Source organism: Tachypleus tridentatus, chromosome 11, assembly GCF_004210375.1.
Source record: "Tachypleus tridentatus isolate NWPU-2018 chromosome 11, ASM421037v1, whole genome shotgun sequence".
Lineage (NCBI taxonomy): Eukaryota > Metazoa > Arthropoda > Merostomata > Xiphosura > Limulidae > Tachypleus > Tachypleus tridentatus.
The window spans coordinates 40,812,793-40,837,324 of NC_134835.1; the positions used below are offsets into that span (position 1 = coordinate 40,812,793).

Consider the following 24,532-nt stretch of genomic DNA (forward strand, 5'->3'; position numbering starts at 1 on the left):
ACATCAGACAACAAAACTAATGATGAATTCATTTTCCTTAGCAGTTTATATTCAACAACAGAGCTTTCAGAATTTTCATCATAAAATAGTATCTTCTCCAATGAAAATAAACAATAAATTAGCAGCTTGGCCGCAGTAAATGACTAGTTGATTGGGTAAGTAAGATTCTGTAAAGTTTTTCAATTGCAACTGAAACAAATTCTCTAAGCTTAAGAACCGTGTCTGAAAGAAAACGTTTACCCAAGTGTTGCAGGTAGTGCTACAGTTCCAATGAATGAGGGTAAAATACTCCATTAAAGGGCGAATCAAACGTGAAACAATGGAAGAGTAATTATTTGAACAACCCTTCTTCATAAAGCATGAAACATGATAAGTATATGTAAAAAACTGGGGAGAAATTTATTTACCAACATATATACAGAATGATTTTTTTATATTAGAGTACAGACATAGCAAAAGACCATTATTTGAGATCATAAACACAACAGACTGGTTAACATAATTTCACATCAGTCACACACAAACCAATTTTTAAATACTTTTGATACAGTTAAATTTGTTTGTGACTTTTTCATTGTAAGATTTCTTACTTTAAGGAAGGCCTGATATTAGTCCCAAGTAGTAAAATCGTTTAATAATTTCTGACTCAACAATGTGAAAATTAATTTGATCAGTCTGTTTGTTTTGTTTTGAATTTCTTTTACCAACTCTTTTACCATATATATTTATCATATATATATATATATTTCTTTACCAACGAATAGTGGGATTGACTGAAACGTTATAACGCCCCCACGGCTGAAAGGGTGAGCATGTTTGTTGCGACGGGGATTCAAACCCGCGACTCTCGGATTACGAGTCGTACGCCTTAACCCACATGGCTATGCCGGGCCAATTTGATCAGTGATTTGTGCGATTTCGATGAATATATCAATTATAAGTTTTTCGAAATGAGTTTACACTTCAGCTAGCTGAATTTAAACTACGTGAAAGTAGTTTATGAAAGTAGTTACTATATGGCTTTTATAATGGGGCTTAAACTCATATATCTTGAAGAAATGATTTTTGTTAGCTTATCTAGTTTTGGTTAACACGCAGGAATCTTCATTCAAAATTTTCTGGTAAGTGTTTGCTGAGCTTGTACACTTCAATTGTTAAAGGTTTTGATAATAAATTAGTTGTTTCAAGTTCAAATTGGCTCTGCTTAGCTTTTAAATATAAAAGAAAAAATTGCACAAACATTCACAAAAAATTGCACCTCAACATGATCCATTATGTACTTATGCAATCTGTCTTTTTCAACAGCAATCATACACTAATTTAATACATATATATTGTTTGTAAACACGAATTTTGAGTCCATATTTTAGCTATTTTTGTTCTTTCAAAAAGGTATAAACCAGGAAAAAATAGTTTTATTATCTCGAAATGTTAAAACTTGTTAAACAAGAAACCATGATGGGATTAAATGTTGATTTATCTTTTAAAAAGTCACGAGACGTTTCGTTACCCACTGAATCGTAAGTCGTGGTACACTGCAAAAAAAGAAAAAGAAAAAGTGCAACAAAGATGAAGTCACGAGACGTTTCGTTACTCAGTCAACGAGATAAAATTTATCTTCTCAGTTATAAATAACATAGTATAGTGTAAAAGAAATGTAACAAATATTACGTATATTTTCATAAATTTGTTGTTATTTCTTTTCATTCTTTGTGGCGTAATATTTTCACTGCAAGTAAACGAAAATTTGTCTATCTTAGAAAACAGATAAAAAATTATTCTTTCTTTGAACATTAAAACATGAACTGGTCCGACATGGCCAGGTGGTTAAGGCGCTCACTCCTAATGTGACGATCAATCCTATTATTTGTTGATAAAAGAGCAGCTTAAGAGCTGGTGACATATGACGATTAGCTGCCTTCTCTCTAGTCTTTCACTGCTAAATTAGGGACGGCTAGCGCAGATAGTCCTCATGTAGTTTTGCGCGAAATTGAAAAAGAAACAAACAAACAAAACATTCACTTTTTCATTTCTGTCATTTTTATTAGCATCAGCGCTATTATCAGATATCAAAGAAGAAAAACAGGCCTTTTTCACAACCATTTCAAGTACTAATCCGTACGATACTGAATCACACTAGTCAGGTTACAAATAAAATAAAACTCTTAGAAACTTTACCTGTCATATTTTAATTTTTCATCTTTAAATTCAAAATATTTGTCCAATCTGTTTATAGTGTAATTAATTTTCATAGTATTATTTAATTTCTTGCGTTTCAAAACTTATTACCCTTTTTAGCTGGTGCCCAACTGACGGTTGTTAGATTTGGTTTTGTTTTTTGTTCTATAAAATTTTCAAAACTCTCAAAGAGGAATTTCCTAATCTGAACGATTTCAGAAAGTAGACTTTATTCTTCATCCACTTATGGATCAGTTGTAAGTTTACAGACGCTTAGAGGCGGGGTTAGACTTCCACAGTTAAACCCTTGTGTAGCTTTGCGTTAAAACGAGCAAACGAACCACATTCTTCAGAAGGAAGTTCACCTTGTGAAACACGTAGTTTACTGGGTGTATTGAATTGTATTCGTTATCGTCTACTTTTCTTGCATTACATTTAACTGGGGTGCATTGTGCTAAATCAACAAGTTCTCTATGATGTTATTAACGTTGATGTGATTAACTGTAGTAATTCATTTATTACTGTTTTCAACATCAGCGCACTCTACATTTTATGCAAACTCTCGAAGTTACATTTGTTCCTACATTTATAATATTTTACGTAGTTCTGTATTATGAATGAAATTAAAAACTCTTACCGTTTATCACAGATATTCACACAAAACATTCGAATATTCGGTTAAAGAATTTTTTTTAATATCATTTTTGGAACCCAAATAACTTTTCTATTGGCGAAACATTGTAATATTGTATAAAGTCTCGATTTCTAAGTTCGTTTGTTTTTTTACCTCCCTTTGTCTTTGACTGTGGCATATTCCTACCTGACAGCTTTGATTTCAAAAGTAATTAATGCCGAGGTAATTAAACTACTAAGATATTTAACTTTCATATTTTATCACTAAGAGGGCGCTTTTAATTACAGAAGTTTGGGACTTAGATTAAAAAGAGATTGAATATTACGAAATGAAACGTCGAATGAAAATTTCGATGTGTTTTAACAGAAAACCGTATACCATCAATCGAGAAGTCTTTGAAATTTCTGAGGATTAATATTATTTCTAACACTTGTATATGTAGAGTAAGGCCAACCACTCGTAAACATTGTTTTGTAACCTTAACAACAATTATCATTCTATATCAGAAAATAGTACATTCCACCAAACATCTTATTAATATCATTACTATAATAACAACAAAATATTAAAACTACAACATAAATCTACTTACATTAATTAAAAAAAGAAATTATTAGAATATAATAATGAATATGTAATTTTGTACCATTTCATTGACCAGATATTAGATCCCCGTAATTATCTAATTAAAACAATAATTGAAATTGGAGAAGTAATCTAAAGTAACCAATTGGTTAAAGTAAGTAACCAATAATTCAATTAACTTAGAAAGATGTTTGTGTAAGACTCGTAAATTTATCATATTTTGAAAAATGGTTTTTCATATTTATTTAGATACCCGTTAGAGTTTTAAAACTATGCGTTTAAAAATCATTTAACTTTTAGAAGTATTAGATTATTTGCTTCCGAAAACGATTTCTATGAACTTAAGTAACAGCTATAAAACTGGAATAATTTTTAAATGAAAAATTAAAAAACTAAAATGAAGCATATGTGTACACATTGGTGTGTGTGTTTTCTTACAGGAAAGTCATATCGGTTATTTGCTGTGTCCATCGAGGAAGTCGAAGATTTAGCACTTTTCCAGCGAGGGACATTTACATTCGAACTCGCCAATAAATAATGACAAAACTAATGACATCAGTTGCAAGTAAAACATGGGCCTCGAAAAGTCAATGGGCTCATAACGTTGAAAACTGGGTTTCAATACCCTAAGTGAGCAGAACAAGACAGCCCAGTGTGTAGTTTTGTACTTTATAACAAATAAATAAATACGACATGTATAAAATAAATTAGCACGAAGGAAAAATCATCTAATGGACTGTAAAGATTATTATAAAAATCTTTAAAAATAATTAATACGTTATTTATGTGTTTTTTTTTATTTGCTGTACAAATGAATTTATAGTCTTGTTCAAGAGAACATGTAATTAAATTAATGGAGGAAGAACCTATCGTATATTCTCCAATATCCAATCCTTAAACATAGAGATTCTAGTACTAATTCCTGGCATGTTGGGTTCAGCACATCCAATTCCCCATGAAACTATACCTGCTAGAAACCATCGCCCGTTTTTACTCCGGACTTGGACTGGTCCCCCAGAATCTCCCTACAATAAAAAACAAAACAAAAAACATTAGCCAAACTTTATTATCAAAACATTAAAAAAACAACAAATAAGACTTTTTAAAGACACACTGACTCGTATTTTGACGAATACTACAATCTTTTGACATAATATAAATAATAATAGTAGTTAAAGAGGTGAATCAGTATTCTGTATTTGCTCAGAATAGAACAAAATAAAAATCGATAATTTTTCTCAATGTCTTCGCGCTTTCTAACAACAACAGTAGTCCGACATGGCCAGGTGGTTAAGGCACGCAACTCGTAATCTGATGATCGAAGGTTCGAATCCCCGTCACACCAAGTATGCTCGTCCTTTCAATCGTGGGGGCGTTATAATTTAACGGTCAATCCCACTATTCGTTGGTAAAAGAGTAGCCCAAGAGTTGGCGATGGGTGGTGATGACTAGCTGCCTTCCCTCTAATCTTACACCGCTAAATAAGGGACGGCTAGCGCAGATAGCTTTCGCGTCGCTTTGCGTGAAATTCCAAACAAAACCAACAAAAGTTCTATTACCCAAGACACTTACCGTTTTTCATTCAAAATAAGATTGCGATGTGTATTAATCAGAATGCACGTGGTAAGTACGAGGACAAGTCACGTACTGAACATTCGTAGATCTTACTATGTGTCTAACTTATAATAACTTCATTATAAATTAATGAAAATTGCTTCAGAATGATTATTCAGTTAATTTTTGTCGAATAGTTATAAATTTATCTATCACCTTATGGTATTAAAATCAATGTAAAATGTTCCAAACATTTACAGACTTCGGACTAAAAACGTTTGAAACTAGATATCCTGAATAATATCATTTCTAGTACTAAACCAGGTATTAACTGAAGAATCAAACTTACTGGATGGAGAAAAACAGAGACCTGCACCAATGGGATTTAGTCAAACTGTAACGAGCGCCATCTTCTAATTCGAATCTTAATTACTATATTAGTATCTGAATTAATTTTGATTGTATTGAAATAACTTGCTGTAACAATGATAATTAAAAAGAAAAACAGAAAATACCGACTCGAGTGATATATTAATACGCCACTCGCACGTGACTACCAACTACTGTAACCATTTAACCTCTGTATTGTGCAGTTTCTGAAGTCCAAAATTAACAAAAATTATATAGTTAAAGATCCACCTAAAATAAATCGGAAAACACTTTACTAAATAATCATTGAAGGTGGTCTTTATATTTCGAACTGGATTGACGTTTAAAATTATCAACATTGAAGAAAAAGTGAAAGAATACGCGTTAGTATTATACGTGTCCTGCACTGAATAGCAGTTGTGTTTTTCTTTTCTGTTTCTATTTAACAATGGAAATCATTTGGTGCAGTTTCAGTGATCACCAACATTTTCTTCTGGTTCTAAATAAAGTGGGAAAATGTTGGTTTAGAAATTGAACTTTTTAATCTAAACAATGCCTTATATCTCATCAACCAGTTCAGAGGTCAATAGGGTTCAGTCAAATACAATGACTCAAAACCTGATGTTTTATAAAAAAAATATTTTTATTTTTCAATGTGAAAGAGAAGACAAAAACCGGTGACAATCAACTCTAGAATACACTGTATAAAGCTGTCAGCAAAGCTATTGCTGTTCTACCTACAGCGGGTATAGAAACTCGGTTTCTAGCGGAGTAAGAACGCAGACAAACAGACTACGTAAAATAGTTTTGATCTCCTTCCTATCAATTTTATCACTAATTTACATCCATATTTTCAAAGTACTTGCTTAAGCATCATGAAGAAAATATTATATGAAACGAAAGACGTACATACGTACACACAAAACCATGTAAACTGTCCAAAATATTTGCAAAATATCGTAAAATGTTGGTGTATTTGTATTTATCTAAACAAAAGTTCAAAGCCTTAACTATACAAAAATAGTTTAACTTAATCCTAAACAAAAACAACAAAATAAAAAAGACGATTCCTATTACACATTAAGGACTTCTGTAATGATTCAAAATGCATGGGTGAGCTACCTGACAAGAGTCTTTCCCTCCATCCTCAAGTCCGGAACACAGAAATATATCAGAAATATTTTGTTTTATTCCTGCACTTAGAAACATGTTCTCGCATTTCTTCTTGCTAAGGATGGGGACATGGACCTCTTGTAGAGTGGGTGAAAGAGGTCCATCTGTTTAAAAACATAAATAAAAAATCATTGCCTTGCCTAAGGAAACTTTGTAGCTTATTTAACAATATATTGCACGGAAAGGTCGTTACAAATAACAATAGCTGACCTTATAGAATAAAACTTTTTTTTTTACGAAATAACTTTTTTACATTGTGTTTACTATTAACACAAACCGTACAAACGAAGATTTATGGAAGTTTCATCAATGTCAAACGAAGATGGCACGACATGGCGCGGTGGTTAGAGCGCTCGACTTGTAATTTGAGGGTCACGGGTTCAATCCCCCTCACACCAAACAGGCTCGCCTTTTCAGCAGTGGGGGCGTTATAATGTGAAGATCAATATCCCACTATTGGTTGGTAAAAGAGTGGCCCATGAGTTGGCGGTGGGTGGTATCTTACATTCCCTAATTAATGACGGCTAGCGCAGATAGCTATTGTGCAGCTTTGTGAAAAATTCAAGAAACAAACAAACACGTGTCGAAGATATGCAGGGAATTATAAACATTTGCTTTCCACATACGATTCCTATACCTTGTACGTCTAATAATAATAACAAACAGTGTTACTTTATTTTAAGATGTCATTAAAATAGTTACTTATCACGATTAGGTAAATTTTATACGTGTTTTAATCAGGAAACTGTCTGCCTGGAATGTGAACTCAGGGATTCATGGTCAACGACCCTTTCCTGCAAACATACACCACGCTTTATAAAAGTAGGTAACATATAAGAGTGAAGATAAAATCTTATCATTCGACCAGACGAGAATAGCCAGAAAATTAGTTTAATTCCCCTTAATCTTAAATTCAAAACTAGAAACAGTTATACGAGGTTCTGAACCAACCAAACAAACAATCGATGATAATTATGCTATTGCAATATATAGTGTTAATATATTTATTAGGCCTCTCTTAACGCTCTCTATTTTCGGAATATTTTTACTGATATTCGATTAAAATAATTTAAAATGCGTCTTATTTGTTCAAAGCTTAAACTTGAGTGTAGTACTTGACTGCAATGGCTTCAAACATTCTGTCCGACAATTTGTTGCACAAACGAACATTCAGTGATTAATAAATTATAGTAAACGTTACAACTGGCAAAGCAAATGTCTACAACATGGATAGTTTTGTAAATATTTGATTTTTTTTTTAAGTACGTCTCAATTAGATAAACTGTATTTCGTAGATCCACAGTTGTCAGCCTTTGATTTGCGACACTGGAACCAAAAGTAATGCGTAGGAAATCTTGTCATTTTTAAAATACTTTTATCAAGTAAATATTAAAAACGTTTGTTAACCCTATAATTTTATATTTCATAATACCATTTTCTGTACGTGGGTTATGTTGTCAACTCTCTTCAAAAATACATCAATGTAATAATTAAGCCTTCTAGGCTGATACGGCCCGGTAAGTTAAGGCGTTCAACTCGTAATCCAAGGGTCATGAGTTCGAATCTCCGTCGTACCAAACATGCTCGCCTTTTCAGTCGTGAAGGCGTTATAATGTTACGGTCAATCTCACTATTCGTCGGTAAAAGAGTAGCCCAAGAGTTGGCGGTGGGTGGTGATGACTAGTTGCTTTTCCTGTAGTCTTACACTGCTAAATTAGGGACGACTTGCGCAGATAACCCTCGAGTAACTTTGCATGAAATTCAAAAAAACAAACAATCTAGGCTGATATTGCTGTCTATACTTTATGTTAAGTTCAACATTTTACGATAACAAGAAGTAATTATCCTTTTTAAATCATCAACATTTGTATAAACTAAAGCTGCATCAGAACTAATATGTAAACACAGTGAACGTGCATTATTTTAAAGTAATTATTCATGATGAAACAACAAGTAAACAACTATGTCTCTGGAGAAACGTATTCAACTTTTGGTCAGGCACCAGACAGATGATAGAAACTTGTTTTCTGTGATCTATAAAAATTAATTAAAAATATATATACAATATTAACAAAGTTTCCATTTCAGACACCAGACAGACGATAGGAATTTGTTATCCATGATCTAAAAAACTAATTAATTACTGACCATGCTATCAAAAATATATAAAATATTCAGAGAGTCAATGCTTCCATTTCTCCCAAACGAACATTCATTTTTATTTGAAACAAAATATCGTTCTTTCCGTAATACGTCATGCCTACCTTCAATCAAGCGACCCCATCCGATGATACTGGCGTTTTTTCCTACGAGAAAATCATCGGTTGGTGGCAGACAAATGGGGACAATGTGAGGTCGGTACTCAATGGGTTCCTCCAGTTTCACCAAAGCTAAGTCATTTTCATAGGTGAAGAAATTGTAGGCAGGATGAACAATTATCTGTCGTATTTCTCGCTCCACGTATGGATAGGGTTCCATGACGTTAGTAAAGTCGTGATCTCCCATTCTGATTCGAATCTGAGAGAAAAGCAGGCTAAAAGATAAATGAAAGTCAATTATAAGAAAATGTTACTCCTCTGTTAACTTATAGTGATGCTGGTATGTTACTCATCTGTTAACTTGTAGTGATGCTGGTATGTTACTCATCTGTTAACTTGTAGTGATGCTGGTATGTTACTCATCTGTTAACTTGTAGTGATGCTGGTATGTTACTCATCTGTTAACTTATAGTGATGCTGGTATGTTACTCATCTGTTAACTTAGAGTGATGCTGGTATGTTACTCATCTGTTAACTTAGAGTGATGCTGGTATGTGTTACTCATCTGTTAACTCAGAGTGATGCTGGTATGTTATTCATCTGTTAACTTGTAGTGATGCTGGTATGTTACTCATCTGTTAACTTATAGTGATGCTGGTATGTGTTACTCATCTGTTAACTCAGAGTGATGCTGGTATGTTATTCATCTGTTAACTTAGAGTGATGCTGGTATGTGTTACTCATCTGTTAACTTGTAGTGATGCTGGTATGTTACTCATCTGTTAACTTGTAGTGATGCTGGTATGTTACTCATCTGTTAACTTGTAGTGATGCTGGTATGTTACTCATCTGTTAACTTATAGTGATGCTGGTATGTGTTACTCATCTGTTAACTCAGAGTGATGCTGGTATGTTATTCATCTGTTAACTTGTAGTGATGCTGGTATGTTACTCATCTGTTAACTTGTAGTGATGCTGGTATGTTACTCATCTGTTAACTTGTAGTGATGCTGGTATGTTACTCATCTGTTAACTTGTAGTGATGCTGGTATGTTACTCATCTGTTAACTTATAGTGATGCTGGTATGTGTTACTCATCTGTTAACTCAGAGTGATGCTGGTATGTTATTCATCTGTTAACTTGTAGTGATGCTGGTATGTTACTCATCTGTTAACTTGTAGTGATGCTGGTATGTTACTCATCTGTTAACTTGTAGTGATGCTGGTATGTTACTCATCTGTTAACTTATAGTGATGCTGGTATGTGTTACTCATCTGTTAACTCAGAGTGATGCTGGTATGTTATTCATCTGTTAACTTGTAGTGATGCTGGTATGTTACTCATCTGTTAACTTATAGTGATGCTGGTATGTGTTACTCATCTGTTAACTCAGAGTGATGCTGGTATGTTATTCATCTGTTAACTTGTAGTGATGCTGGTATGTTACTCATCTGTTAACTCAGAGTGATGCTGGTATGTTACTCATCTGTTAACTTATAGTGATGCTGGTATGTGTTACTCATCTGTTAACTTATAGTGATGCTGGTATGTGTTACTCATCTGTTAACTTAGAGTGATGCTGGTATGTTACTCATCTGTTAACTTAGAGTGATGCTGGTATGTGTTACTCATCTGTTAACTCAGAGTGATGCTGGTATGTGTTACTCATCTGTTAACTTGTAGTGATGCTGGTATGTTACTCATCTGTTAACTTGTAGTGATGCTGGTATGTTACTCATCTGTTAACTTATAGTGATGCTGGTATGTGTTACTCATCTGTTAACTTAGAGTGATGCTGGTATGTGTTACTCATCTGTTAACTCAGAGTGATGCTGGTATGTGTTACTCATCTGTTAACTTGTAGTGATGCTGGTATGTTACTCATCTGTTAACTTAGAGTGATGCTGGTATGTGTTACTCATCTGTTAACTCAGAGTGATGCTGGTATGTGTTACTCATCTGTTAACTTGTAGTGATGCTGGTATGTTACTCATCTGTTAACTTATAGTGATGCTGGTATGTATTACTCATCTGTTAACTTATAGTGATGCTGGTATGTGTTACTCATCTGTTAACTTGTAGTGATGCTGGTATGTTACTCATCTGTTAACTTAGAGTGATGCTGGTATGTTACTCATCTGTTAACTTAGAGTGATGCTGGTATGTGTTACTCATCTGTTAACTCAGAGTGATGCTGGTATGTGTTACTCATCTGTTAACTTGTAGTGATGCTGGTATGTTACTCATCTGTTAACTTGTAGTGATGCTGGTATGTTACTCATCTGTTAACTTGTAGTGATGCTGGTATGTTACTCATCTGTTAACTTATAGTGATGCTGGTATGTGTTACTCATCTGTTAACTTATAGTGATGCTGGTATGTGTTACTCATCTGTTAACTTATAGTGATGCTGGTATGTTTTTGTATGAGGTGTTAAATACCAAGATTAGGTGTTTTTGTACCTTATAGTGTTGAGTAGCCGTTGATTTGTCAACCCTGTTTCCTTGCTTAGTATTTCATTATAATAATATCTTATCGATTTGGTATTGATTCTTAAAGTAAGATCAGAATCTTCATTGAAATGTTAAGCTGTAAAATTTAAATGTAGGCTACATATACCGTGTGAGAGCACTAATTAATCAGATTTAGGTAAAACTGAACACGGAAGAAAGGGTAGAATAAAAAAAATATTGATTTGCAATCTGAGGAAAAACGTTGTTTGTTTCCCTAAGAACTGGCCAATGATTGGTCAAGCTTCAACGACAATAGTTTTCTTTTATTCTTTTTACAGAAAGAACAACGATAAGTTTGCATGAAACTGACATGAAGATTACTGTCAACTATCATAATGCAAGTTCCATTATTACATTATGGTGAAAGAACACTTTTTAACATCTAAGTAATAATTGTCTAAAGTATTAATTGATAAAAAATTCAAGCATTCTCTGACATTGTATTGCACACCCACGATTTATGAAAGATAGAAGATGTTAGTTTATCCACCTCAAATGTTTCGTTTTAGGAATTTCACACCGTATTTAGACGTATTGAAGAAATTTCAGAGTTTTCAAAAAAATGAAACCCAAATTAAACCTATCCAGTAGTGATAACGTTTATTGGATATTAATCCTGACATTGACTCTTTTAAGATAAAACAGAAACTTTTTTGCTGCTCAGATAGGACGACGCTATAAGAACTGATCCTTAGTGGTCACCCAACATGACAACGCCTCCTTCTATTCTAGTTTTAGACTAATTTTTTGGACCCTTATCACTGCATTTTACAATTTTACTGACCAATCGTTCATTTTCTGAAACAGATAACATTTTGGAAGTGCTATTGGTTAAAAGTCTATAGAAACTTGAGACATTGCCAGTTTAAATAATTACATTTGCTCAAGTGTCATGCATAATAGAATCATGTTTCACAGTATCATTCATCAATAAAACATAAATAACAAATACAAAACCTGCTTAATGCACCAGAAACATAACATGTTCTTTAATTGTAGTTCAAGAAAACTATCAGTTCACCTTATAAAAGTCCGTATTATACCACATGAGGAATATTGTATTCAGTAACCTTATTTTAGAAATTACTTTGAGTTGTTGGAGAGGGTTCAGATCTGGAGGTTTTATCACATGGCCATAGGTTAAAATCCTTTGAAATTATTCCACCACAGATGGGAAGGGTTTGGGGAAGACATGACTAAAGATGTTAAGAATGTTAGAAGTTTGGAATCTTTAAATCCAGATGTGTTTGTCGAGTTGTAGCTGACCTAATTCTGTACTAAACTTAATTAATCATCAGCGATGAATATAATGAACACAGTAATGGTTGAAATACTATCGAATATATCACTTTTTTCTTATTGAAAAGCCCTGAGGGACTGAGTGTAGAATGTTGTGTTAAAAAGATAATAGGCCTAATACTAATGTTTTATAACAAGTATGATTAATTATAATCACGTTAGGACAGGATTTCACATAATAAAACCTTTTGTTGCAATATTGTTTTAAATAAATAGTATTCCCATTACTGCTGTGTCTGTTGTACCCCTAACGAGCTGTGAATTGCGTGAAAAACGTCGTCGGAATAAATATGGCGAACAAAGTATGATTGGGATACTATTATTAAACATTCTTCTCATTTTGGAAAATCCCTATGGCAAAAAATAAAGACTACTTTGTTAAATAATATAATACGCCACTTATTAATGTTTTATCACAAGTGTAATTGTTATAATCATTACTTGCCACCTAAGAAAAGACGTTCACACCATAACAATTGTCTCGTGGCGTTTGGTACGCTGTTCAAATGGAACTGTCAAGAAATACGACAAATAACAAACTTGGTACTAGATTCTAAAAATATAGCTCATAGATTAATTTACTCTAATCCTGCACAAAAGAATTTCAAGCGCCGCAACCATTAAGGATTTCCTCTTTTGTAAAATCTTACTTCAGAAAATTCCCATATAAAATGAAATTGAGTGGTGTTTTAGGTATATAGAATATTATGAGTCAGATGAGTAAACATTTGACTTTTTTTTTAAAAGTTGGAGTATTGTTGATTTAAAGTTATGAACGAAGGTGATGGTGACTGTGTATTAAATTTTTCAATAAACTAAACTCAGTACCATTTTTTGGATTATTAGCTAAAACTATCCTATTTTGATTTTCTTGTTGTTAATGTAACACTATCGTACTAACCCTATTCTGCGGGTTCGAATCCCGGTCACACATGCTAGACCTTTGAGCCATGTAGGCGTTATAATGTTTCAGTTAATCCCACTATTCGTTGGTAAAAGAGTAGCCCAAAAGTTGGCGGTGGGTGGTAACGACTAGTTGCCTTCCTTCTAGTTTTACACTGCTAAATTAGGGACGGCTAGCGCAGATAGCTCTCTTGTAGCTTTGCGCGAAATTCAAACCAAACCAAACTAACTCTATTCAGTCGAGCCCAACAAATATTTTGTCCGTTTAAAGTTGCTTTAATACATATATTTCAGGTCTAGCATGGCCTGGTGGTTAAGGCACTCGACTCGAATCCCCGTCGCACTAAACATTCTAGCTCTATCAGTTGTGGGAGCGTTATAATGTGATAGTTAATCCCATTATCGGGACTAAAAGAGTAGCCCAAGAGTTGACAATAGGTGGTGATGACTAGTTGCCTTTCCCACTGCTAAATTAGGGACGGCTAGCGCAGATAGCCCTCGTGTAGCTTTGCGCGAAAGTCAAAACAAACAAACATATATTTCAATCTTAAAAATATATTTTGTGTTTGAGTTTTTATGCTACAAAGCACTAAGATACCTTTAAATATATTTGAAGATCTAATTACTAAAATATTCAATTAGTTACTATGCAACAAAACCTTGTAAAATTTAATAATTACCAGAATTCAGAATCATGGTTTGCTTTACAGCTCGGTTACCACGGAGACTTCTGTAGAGAAAAGTAGAGTAACCATATATAAGTTTGTTATTAAGCGTAAAGATATAGAATGTACCATCTGCGTTCTGTTTAGTGCTATAATCCCAAAGAGCCACCAGGAGGCAGTAATGAAGCGAATACAAAGTATCTGTTGGAAGTAACTTGGTGTTAAGAGTGTTACATTTGCTGTAATTAGAAAATGAACAATAAACATTCAAAAATCTATCATACATTTGATATCGAGTGTTCAGTATTGGTTAGGACACCTAAGTAGGACTAATTGCAATGTTTAGGAATTAGCATGATATAGTCTCATGTATATTTTAATACTTGCCATTATCTTGAATTAGTACCTGTTTTTCAAGGACTGAAGTTTTGATATATACTGAGTGGCATTAAAAACGCAACAAGTAATAAAATGAGTTGTTTCATACAAAACTTGTGTTTAACCGTATTAAAACTGTTTAACTGTATGTACGTTTCCAATGGTTCTTGGAATATAAACTTACTCATCAACACAATGTCCAGCTGTGGCAATCCATTGCTTATTCAAAATAGCACCTCCGCACCTGTGGTAACTGATGGTACTAGAAGTCGATATCCACCTGACGGACACCTGGATATATAAGTTATAGACATACCACATCATATTATGTATGTTATACCTGTGTTATACATACATTAATACACGAAACATTATCACAGCTTTTTTACACCCAGTATTAAAATATATTGGCTTAAAGTTCGTTTGTTTCTTTGCAGTTAAACACAAAACTAAACAATGGGCTATCTATGCTCTGCCTACTATGGATATCGAAACCCGATTTTCAACGTTGTAAGCCTACTGCTGTATCAGTGTAGGGCTTGGCATAAAGAAATAATTTATGAAACGTACAGTCATCTTTCTTGTTTTAGAAAAGTTTTAACCTCAAAAGGGAACATAAACAAAAGAAACAAATGTTAAATTATGTGTTAATACAAATTGTTGAAATTTGAATATATGTATTAACGTTAAAATTACAAAATAATATTACCAAACTTTAATACATGTTTACCTAATGAACAATAAGGAAATTAAAAATACGAGGCAATTTCAAGGCTAATTTATTATTTTTGTTAACATTTATCCAGAAATTAAGGGAGAAAATATGTCTTATCAAACGTATTGCACCGAATAAAACCCCCTTCATACGAAACATGTTCGCCCTTTCATCCACGGAAGGAATTATAATGTGTCGGTCAATCCGAGTAAAAGAATAGCTCAAGAGTTTGCGGTGAGTGGTGACGGCTAGCTGCTTTCCCTCTAGTCCTACATTGGTAAATTAGGGATGGATAGCGCAGATAGTTCTTGTGTAGTGTAACTTTACACGAAATTCAAAAACCAATCTGAATAAAACAGTTTTTGATTACTTGAATACTCTTCTTACCTGCCACGGCCAAGTCCCAAAAACGGTTTGTTTTCCACCAACAATTTTTATTCTTGAGTGTAAGGGTGGAATTCCACAGTCTGAAAAAAAAAAGTCACAGTGTTAAAACTCAGACACAACTGAAGTATCAGAAACGATGTTTACTGCTTCAGCAGAGTTAGTTTTCTGAGAAACACCCACAATGAGATCATAATATGTTTGAATATCATTCTGACAGGTGCCTTTTAGATTTAAGAAATAATAGCTTCCATTCTCTTTTTCTGGTTGTGATAAATAATAATATCTTACTGAGATTCTTCCTGTGTTTTGGTTTGTAACAGGATCCTTTAGAAGAATCTACAGATAAAGTCAAATGGTAATTTCATGTTGGTTTTCTTCTTCTCGTCTCTAAAATTCTTTGACAGAAATTTTTTATACTTAAAGAGCAGAAAATCAGATATTTTGTTTAATATCTGACTTCTGATACGTGTACATACGAGTAATAAAGACGAAGAAGTTCATTTAAGATTTCTTATCTTTTAGGTTTTTTTTCGAAAAATTACATACAATTAAGTCAATTAAAACACGTCGAGACATTAGTACTTACCATTTCATAAAACGATATAAAATACAAAAATAATTGTTGTATTCTAAATATTATAATATATATTTCATGTTTTGGTCACGTAAACATACCAAAATTTTGTGATTTAGCAGGCATCATATATTGCGGTGCTTTTTAGTCTCTTTGTTACATTTTCTAATGGTTAAATATGTTCTATTTAACAGAAAAGTCCTTTCCTGTAATTTGATTTATAATAAAACTTTTATAGGATTATTAACTTGATGTTCTAAAATATATCTTTAGTCAAAACCTTTAAATATTTCACAGTAATCTCTATAGCGGGATAAGCAATGCATGGGGTGTTTCTTATCGACTTAGTCTTTCCTCTGGTTATTCAAGATGGCACTGATGTGGTAACTGATGAAATTAATATCGGCTTAACAGACACTTAGATATGTAAGTTATATAGTATACCTGTGTTTGATATCCATAAATTCAGAAACTATTATTAAAGTGTTTTTTATGTCTAGTATAGAAAATGACATAAAATAGTCTAATGTATAGCTTAATATTCGCCATGATATCGAATTGGAACCCGTTTTTCAAAGGCTGGGGTTTTGGTATATTCTACTATTCATCTGCACAATATACAGCTTCAGGGTGTTTGCTAGTGTTTATAAACTGTGATACCTGTCTTAGGAAAATAACTGTCAACTTTCATAAGCAGTTCCGGAGTAAAAGATGAAAGAAAGGGAGTGTTAATAAATATACTTTCTCATGTTTGAAAATTCAAAAGTATGTTGATGGGTTTCAAGAACGAATGTTTCGTCTTTCTTCTTAAATGAGTTGTAACCTGGTGGGACAACGGTAGGCTTAGAATGCTAACAGCAGATAACCTAATCTGATTTTGTTTTAAAGCAAAATATTAAAATTCTATGCTTGCAAGAGTACGTCCGTTCGGACTCTATAGGTGTTGTTTAATTTGTTTTCAGCGCAAAGCTTCAATCAGCTACTTGCTCTCTATCTACCGCGGGGAATCGAACTTTGGATTTTAGAGTAGTAGATCCGTAAACTCCCCAAGGGACCATTGTAGATTTCTTTAATTCTTATCTGTCTCGTTACTTAACTGGGTTACTGAATATTCAAGCTGATGGAACAAAATAAATATTATTTGATTCACTCTCTTGTTTAAATAGACAAATTTACAAAAAAATAAACCTTCCGTTTCTTGGATCTAAAATAAAAGTTTCTATATAAAAAAAATCTCCACTGGAAAAACGAGTATAACGAGAAATACAATAACAATGTCCAATACTAATTTGAACTTACCTTTGTCTTGATTTATATGCTGCCTGTTGAAAAAATCCCAAAATGTATTGTCTTTCATGTTAATTGCAAACGGTGACATTGTTCTCAGGGGTTCCCTTGTGATGATAGTTGTTGTTCTAGGAATTTTTGTAGTTCTGGTTGTTGTAGATAGTATGGGAAAGTTTGAAGTCATGGAAGTTGTTGTTGAGGAATTTTTGGTTGTCATAGTTTTATGTGTTGTTGAACTTTTTGTGATAGTTGGTGGAACTGGTGTTATGGAATGTTTACTAGTCGTTGTGTCTGTTTGATGTGTCCATAAGGGAATCATACTTATTGTTGAAGGTGTTGTTTTTGAAGTCGTGCTTCTGTTAACGGCTGTGACAGGTCTTTGTGTGGTAGAAATATTACCTATCATGGTTTGTATGGTTGGAAGTATTGTGGTAGTGGCTGATGAGAGAGAACTTGCATTATGAGTTGTAATAACAAGTGGAGTTTTAATGGTAGTGACAGGTTGTTTGTTACTAACACTATTTTCTTCTTGATTTGTAAATGCAATTATAGAAATAGGTGTTAAATTAGAGCTTAGTGGATAGGCCGTTGAAGAAGCATAGGATGATGATGTTTGTGTTAATGGCGAAGAAACGCCACTAGATACATCATTGTCTACACTACTCGATATTGACAACGTCACAGCTATTGTAGGCTTTTGAATATCGTACAAAGTTCCAGTCGTGGCATCCTTCAGCGTTTCGAAGTCAGTGGTAGTGACATCTAGCGAGATATTTTCACCAGGAACTTTGTTTAAAGTATCATGAACGCAACAGCTTCCGATCAAATACCTGTCGCTACATGAACCGAGATGTGAACCATTCCTGGCTATACAGTCTAAAACAAACATACAAGTTCCTTGTTCTCCTTTCTCGTTGTAACAAGGTTTCGGACGGATAATGAGGTTGTAAGCTAGAACGAAAAATACTGAGCAATCAGGTAGGAAGGATAATACGTAGAACTATATATTTCTGTTGTATTTTAGAGCTTGTACCTAAAGCAAACATTAAATGTGTTGTTTCACTGTAAGTTTTAATTCCTTAGTGTTAATCATCAGATATTACAACCTCGTGTTGATCTTTTTAAAATACAAAACACATTTGGTTGATAGTTGCGAGTGTAAAAATCAACAACAACTCTTTAACAACAAAAGTCTTCTTATAAGTTCATTATATAATATTTTTGAAAAAAATGCTGTCTTATGGCAACTTCTAAATATGTGTGTTAATGAAAGGTGAGTTTCAAGTTCATGTAAATTGTCACTTTATGTTAAGTATTAGTTACTACACATTTAGGGTGATTTATAATAATACGATACCCTTTAGTTGATCATCAGCAATGTCTATATAATACCTCAACGCTGTTTTTACCAATACTCTCATTATGATTTAAAACGATAAACATATTGTTGTTTCTGTTTGTTGATAAATCGTAAGAAACCTTCTAGTCCTTGAAACTTGTCTCTATTGTCGGATTAGTCAAAATAAATCCCTTAATATTCGAAACGTGTCTGTATTATTTGTTGTAGTTGAGAAAAGAAAGACGTCAATGTGATTAGGAATTCTGTTGTTCTTGTAAATTAAAAGCGAAAAAATTGTTGAGGCTTTATTATTAAACGGAGTTTGCTATTATTATCCATCATTACAAAAAATATCTAATTTAAATATATTATTGCGATTTCTACGTGACTTGAAGTGTAAACAAATGGGAATTCTCCATAGCCGCAGCACTTGAAATCCGTTTAAAGTATATTAATTTATACGATTTCTTTTCCTTTTTTTAGCCCTATTTTGCACCAACAATACCAACTGTGGGGTGCACGTGTATCTGATTCCATTTATTACTCATCAGAATCTCTACCAGTCTATTCTCTATATTAAATTTTAGGCAAGATTAGAGTAAATTAATATAGGAGACCTTGGTCATGGTCAATTATACCAATCGAAAGAGTTTGGCCCCCTGACTCTAAAACTATAATTAGATCTCAAATTAATCAAGAGATGATAGGCTATGAGCTTATAAAAAATGAAAGTCATTTTATAAACCGCTATATCACGGCTAAAAATATATTACTGAGAGTAGAAAAGCATATCAAAATCTTTTAATCTAACTTTATCAAAATAGTTGTATATTTCATTTCACACAAAATTACTCGAGGGTTATATGTACTATGGATGCTAGCCACGGAACCTCAGGTGTATAGTCTGGTACGATAACCACGAATCATGCTTATACAAATAATAACAATCATCCTATTTTTGAGTTTTTACTGGTTTACGTAGCGAAATCCAACTACAATAATGAAAATGAATTTGCACGGAAAACATCTAGTGTTCCGCTATCTATATAAACAATTACATGGTTTCTAGATGGTTTGTTTGTTTGTTTTGGAATTTCGCACAAAGCTACTCGAGGGCTATCTGTGCTAGCCGTCCTTAATTTGGCAGCTAGTCATCAGCACCCACCGCCAACTCTTGGGCTACTTTTTACCAACGAATAGTGGGATTGACCGTCACATTATAACGCACCCACGGCTGAAAGGGCGAGCATGTTTGGCGCGACCGGGATGCGAACCCGCGACCCTCAGATTACGAGTCGCACGCTTTAACACGCTTGGCCATGCCGGGCCGGTTTCTAGATGGAAACAAGATCGAACATCATTTATGGTGAGCTTGTTCAGACAAAAGTGAGAAGTTTAAAGAATGTTAAAGGTTTTAAAGGAGATTGAGAATTGGATATGCAAGGTAACTGATTCTACTTCTGTAAGATATTAGATAGTGAGCAGATGCCAGAAGACTAGAACTGATTAAAGACACCTGTCTTTTCAAGAGAAATAATCAAAACTGTCCAAATAACTGTGGGACTCTTAGTGTAATAGCAATGGTGCGAGAACTTTGTCAAGTTTCGTAACAGATGTTTTACAGTCATTTAAAAACGTTTAACATTTTCTTGGATGGTCAAAGTGGTTTCACTAGGGAAAAATCTTGCGTTACTAATTTTTGACATTTCTATTAAGAGATTACTGTTTGTGTAAATAAGGGTAATGGTACGGATTTTGTGTATCAGGATTTTCAAAAGTTAATAAATAAAATTCCACGTAAGAAACTTGCTAAATATGAAATCTGTAGATGTAGAGGATGGATTAGTTCATTGGATAGAAAAATTGTCAGATGGAAGAAACCAAAAGATTGTTGTAAAGAGCTTATTTATAGGAATTTTGTTCCTTTCAAATTACATCAATGACATAGGTGAGGATAGGTCTATAAATTATTTAAATTTGCTGATGACATTAAGGATTTGAACGTTACTGGTTGCGAGGAGGATTTTATTATTTTTTTAAAGGATTTGGATTATTTGGTTAGTTTGGCGTAGAAACGGCAGATCTACTTTAATAATAAATGCAAGGTAATCTACGTGTAGAATATTTCAATTTAAATAATCAGAATAGGTTTAATGAGAGCAGACTTAAATATGTTATGGAAGAAAAAGATATTGGTGTTCAGGTTGATCGATGTCTAAGGCCATCCAAACAGTGTGCTGTTGCTAATGGGAAGACAAACAGTGTTTTAGGTTGTATCTATAAAACACACTGAATAAAAGTATTTAGGTTGGGATTATATTTTATAGGTCATTAGTTAGAGCATTGTATTCAGTCTTGGGCACCTTATCTTAGAAAGGACATTCAATTGTCAGAAATGGTTCAAAAGACAAGTACAAAAATAACACCTGAGATGAAGAGGTTGTTATACCAGACTAAAACTTATTTAAACTGATTTATCTTAGGTAAAAGAAAAAAAAGAATTAGAAGGGATCTGATTAAAGTGTTTAATATTCTAAAATGAATTGATTGTGCCGATGTATTTTCTTATTTTGCACACAAAGGCGAAAATGACAGGACTAGGGGACATAAATATAAATTTTGTCAGGATAGAAGCCACTTTAAATTTTTAAAAACATTTTTTTTCACAATTTGATTGGCCTCTGGAATACATTTTCTTCAGGTGTGAAAGATGTAAATTTGATGAGGTTTAAGGGAAGGCATGGTACGTTTTTGAATGACACATGTTGGCTTTGAGTGTTTAATTTTTACTTGAAAGTTTAGTTTAGTGAAAAAGACTACATAAACGGACAAGCACTTCCCTTATGTTATTTGTTATAAACTGCTGTATTGTAAGAGGCTTAACTTAGAAAAACGTCAACAGCAAAAAGCTGTAATAAAGAAGCTGACAATCATGTGTTTGCCATTGTCTTGTGAGTAATGACATATCAGCTATTGTTTTGTGAGTAATGACACATTAACTATTGTTTTGTGAGTAATGACATATCAGCTATTGTCTTGTGAGTAATGACACATCAGCTATTGTCTTGTGAGTAATGACACATCAACTATTGTTTTGTGAGTAATGACATATCAGCTATTGTCTTGTGAGTAATGACATATTAGTTATTGTTTTGTAAGTAATGACATATTAGCCATTTTTTGTAAGTAATGACATATGAGTTATTGTTTTCTGAGTAATGACATATTAGCTATTGTTTTGTGAGTAATGACATATTTTTCTGGAAAGTTATTTTTGTTAATATTGTATAAAAACAAGGGTAATAAATTAGTGAACTGATGTATTATCATCGTTATGCTTTGAAGATTTTACTATCTTTAAATCTATGATATCATATACTTTTGGCAACCTAGATGAAAGTAACTTCTTCAAATCACAATTTACTCTTCGGTTGTAATTCGTATATTTGGCTTAGTTTGATCAAATTTATGCACAATAACTGGTAAACTCCACAAGGGAAACGTAAAATTTGACAGAGTCCATTAAAAGACACAGTGCCTGAATCCGGATTTTCAGTACCAATTTATATGACTTTTCGTTTTTATATTCTGTGGTTATCGTTCATCGGTACTAATGGACCAGAATCCTATACTGTATTCCGGGTTAATTACATATTTTGCAAGAAGAAATAAATTAGGTAAATTCGATAACCCTTTTATCAAGAAACGCTTTTATTAATACATTATATCATATTTTAAAGTTTGTGTTCTTTGTGAGTATCAAAATGAATCAATATAGGACTCAAGATTGGTTTCCGTTTAGGATAAAGTAACCAAAAGATAACGTAAAATATATTTTTACAATGATGAACAGTTTCCTTAAAATAGGCTTACCTTGATGAAAGAGTTGCAGAGTGATTATACCCTGGATTAAGGCCTTGAGAGGAAGTGATAACAACTGCTTTTTGCCTTTCATTCCTTATTTTTCTAGCTTTAGAATAAATATAAGGTTATAAGATTTGGTAAATAAAACATGTTTAACATGTCATGTTTGACTATATAAACAACGTAATTTCAACAAACCACATCTGCTATCGTATTTAACGAACATACGCTATAATTAAAAAGTAAAACGGTATTAAATACATTAGTTCATACATATATCTTTACACAAAAGCAAAATAACAATAATAGGCGTCATATGGAAGACACAATTCTCGAGTGCTAGTGTGTCACGACATACGTGAGAATAAAGATTACGTTCGCACGTTGACATAACCTAATAGGTGTTAAAATGTACAAATTGAAAATTATTACTGTTAATAATAGATGTGTAAGTTTGCAATACGCCATATGAAGGAATAAAGAAATATATAATTTATCAAAAGTAACAAATTATCTATTGTAGCTGGTTGAGAATTAGAAGTACTAGCACTATCAGTCACTTTTTAAGCTTTTAAAGTTCAAAATTGTGAGCAACATTACCTATCATTCTTATTATCAACAACACTTGGGAATTCTTCAGACGCCAGGTTTACTGACACGGTGTCTAAAGCTATTTTTCTATTACAAAAAAGCATTTACCGATACCTGGTTTTTACGATGTTTTACGAAGAAATTCGTGCATTGATAAATCGGAAATTATAAGTTAACCAGAACAGTCAGTAAAATATATAAGAACAGCCTAATAACGTCTCGTGTGTTGCAGCTAGTTGAGAAGTCTAGCAGCCACACTTAGGTTTAATTAAATGTTTGTCAAAATAAAACTTACCTTAAACACAGTAGAAAGCTTCACTTCAGATCATAACAGCGTTTGTTTGGAATACGTTCGGTCTGATCATCGTTTTGCCTGAACATATAATTATTAATTAATGTGCTACTTTTTCTGTGTATTTGAAAAATATGCTCGTCGTTAGTCCTAAGCGTTTACAAGGAATTCTGATGATAAAGACGTTCATCGTGTCCCAATCGCTACATTACAAAAAAAAAAAAAACGCTTTTTGTCACCGTCCTAGTAAACCCTGAGCTTAAAGGGGATCAAGTTGGGCATTTAGCCTAGTTCTGTTTTTTTCAGCCATCCAACCGGAGCTGCGTTAAGTGTTACCTTTGTCTACAAGATGGACTCACCAGGGCTGTATGGTACGCCTTCCTGTTCTTACAGTTAACCATTTCTTCTCTGTCCTTTCTCGAATTATCCTTTTTTTACCATTTTTTATGTAAAACTCGACTCTTCACGAACAAGAGGTTCCTTGAGGCAATACAGTACGAGTAAAATACAAGTTACAGATAATCTTAACAGAATGCGGAAGCGCTTCAAGGCCACATCTTTATGGCCCCTGCCACCCAAAAACAGCTTAAGTTTGGCAAATGTATTTATCTGCTCTAGTTATATCTCTGTGTTTACATTTCTGTTGAAAATTACTTTGCTAATCATTACAACTCAAGCTTCTCACTCGTTTTGTCCGTAAATAGTGTTTCAATGAGAAAAAGGTAAACTTTTTATGATAAAATATATTCATCTTTTAATATTTTTATTTACTTTTATTTATTTTAAACTTTTTTATGAATTTTTGCCTTAAAGTCGTGCTGGGATAAACGTTCCTTTTTCAATATCTTAGTTAAAGACATCATATGTGATAAATTCATGAGAAACATTGCAGGTTGACTTATTATCATTCGTAAAAATTAAAAACCCAGATTGTCAACGAAAATTAGACTGAACTGCATTACAAAAACTAGTA

General features: G+C 33.2%; 1 protein-coding gene across 2 annotated transcripts in view; it reads right to left on the bottom strand.

Annotated features, from left to right (window-relative positions):
* Positions 1-1,973: 1,973 nt before the first annotated feature.
* Positions 1,974-24,532, bottom strand: part of LOC143231998 (uncharacterized) — a 23,373-nt gene continuing 814 nt past the window's right edge. The window contains exons 1-8 of one of the 2 annotated variants that reach the window (XM_076466965.1): positions 23,563-24,532; positions 22,686-22,782; positions 17,486-18,424; positions 15,613-15,692; positions 14,695-14,801; positions 8,758-9,026; positions 6,443-6,597; positions 1,974-4,422 (exon numbers count right to left, since the gene is read on the bottom strand). The exon at positions 23,563-24,532 is cut by the window's right edge and continues 814 nt beyond it. In XM_076466965.1, the coding sequence (XP_076323080.1) occupies positions 4,264-4,422; positions 6,443-6,597; positions 8,758-9,026; positions 14,695-14,801; positions 15,613-15,692; positions 17,486-18,424; positions 22,686-22,767 (1,791 nt within the window). In that variant the 5' untranslated portion in view covers positions 22,768-22,782; positions 23,563-24,532 and the 3' untranslated portion in view covers positions 1,974-4,263. Of the gene's footprint in view, positions 4,423-6,442; positions 6,598-7,931; positions 8,242-8,757; positions 9,027-14,694; positions 14,802-15,612; positions 15,693-17,485; positions 18,425-22,685; positions 22,783-23,562 lie in introns of those variants that run through there. The other variant, XM_076466966.1, reaches the window with a different exon arrangement.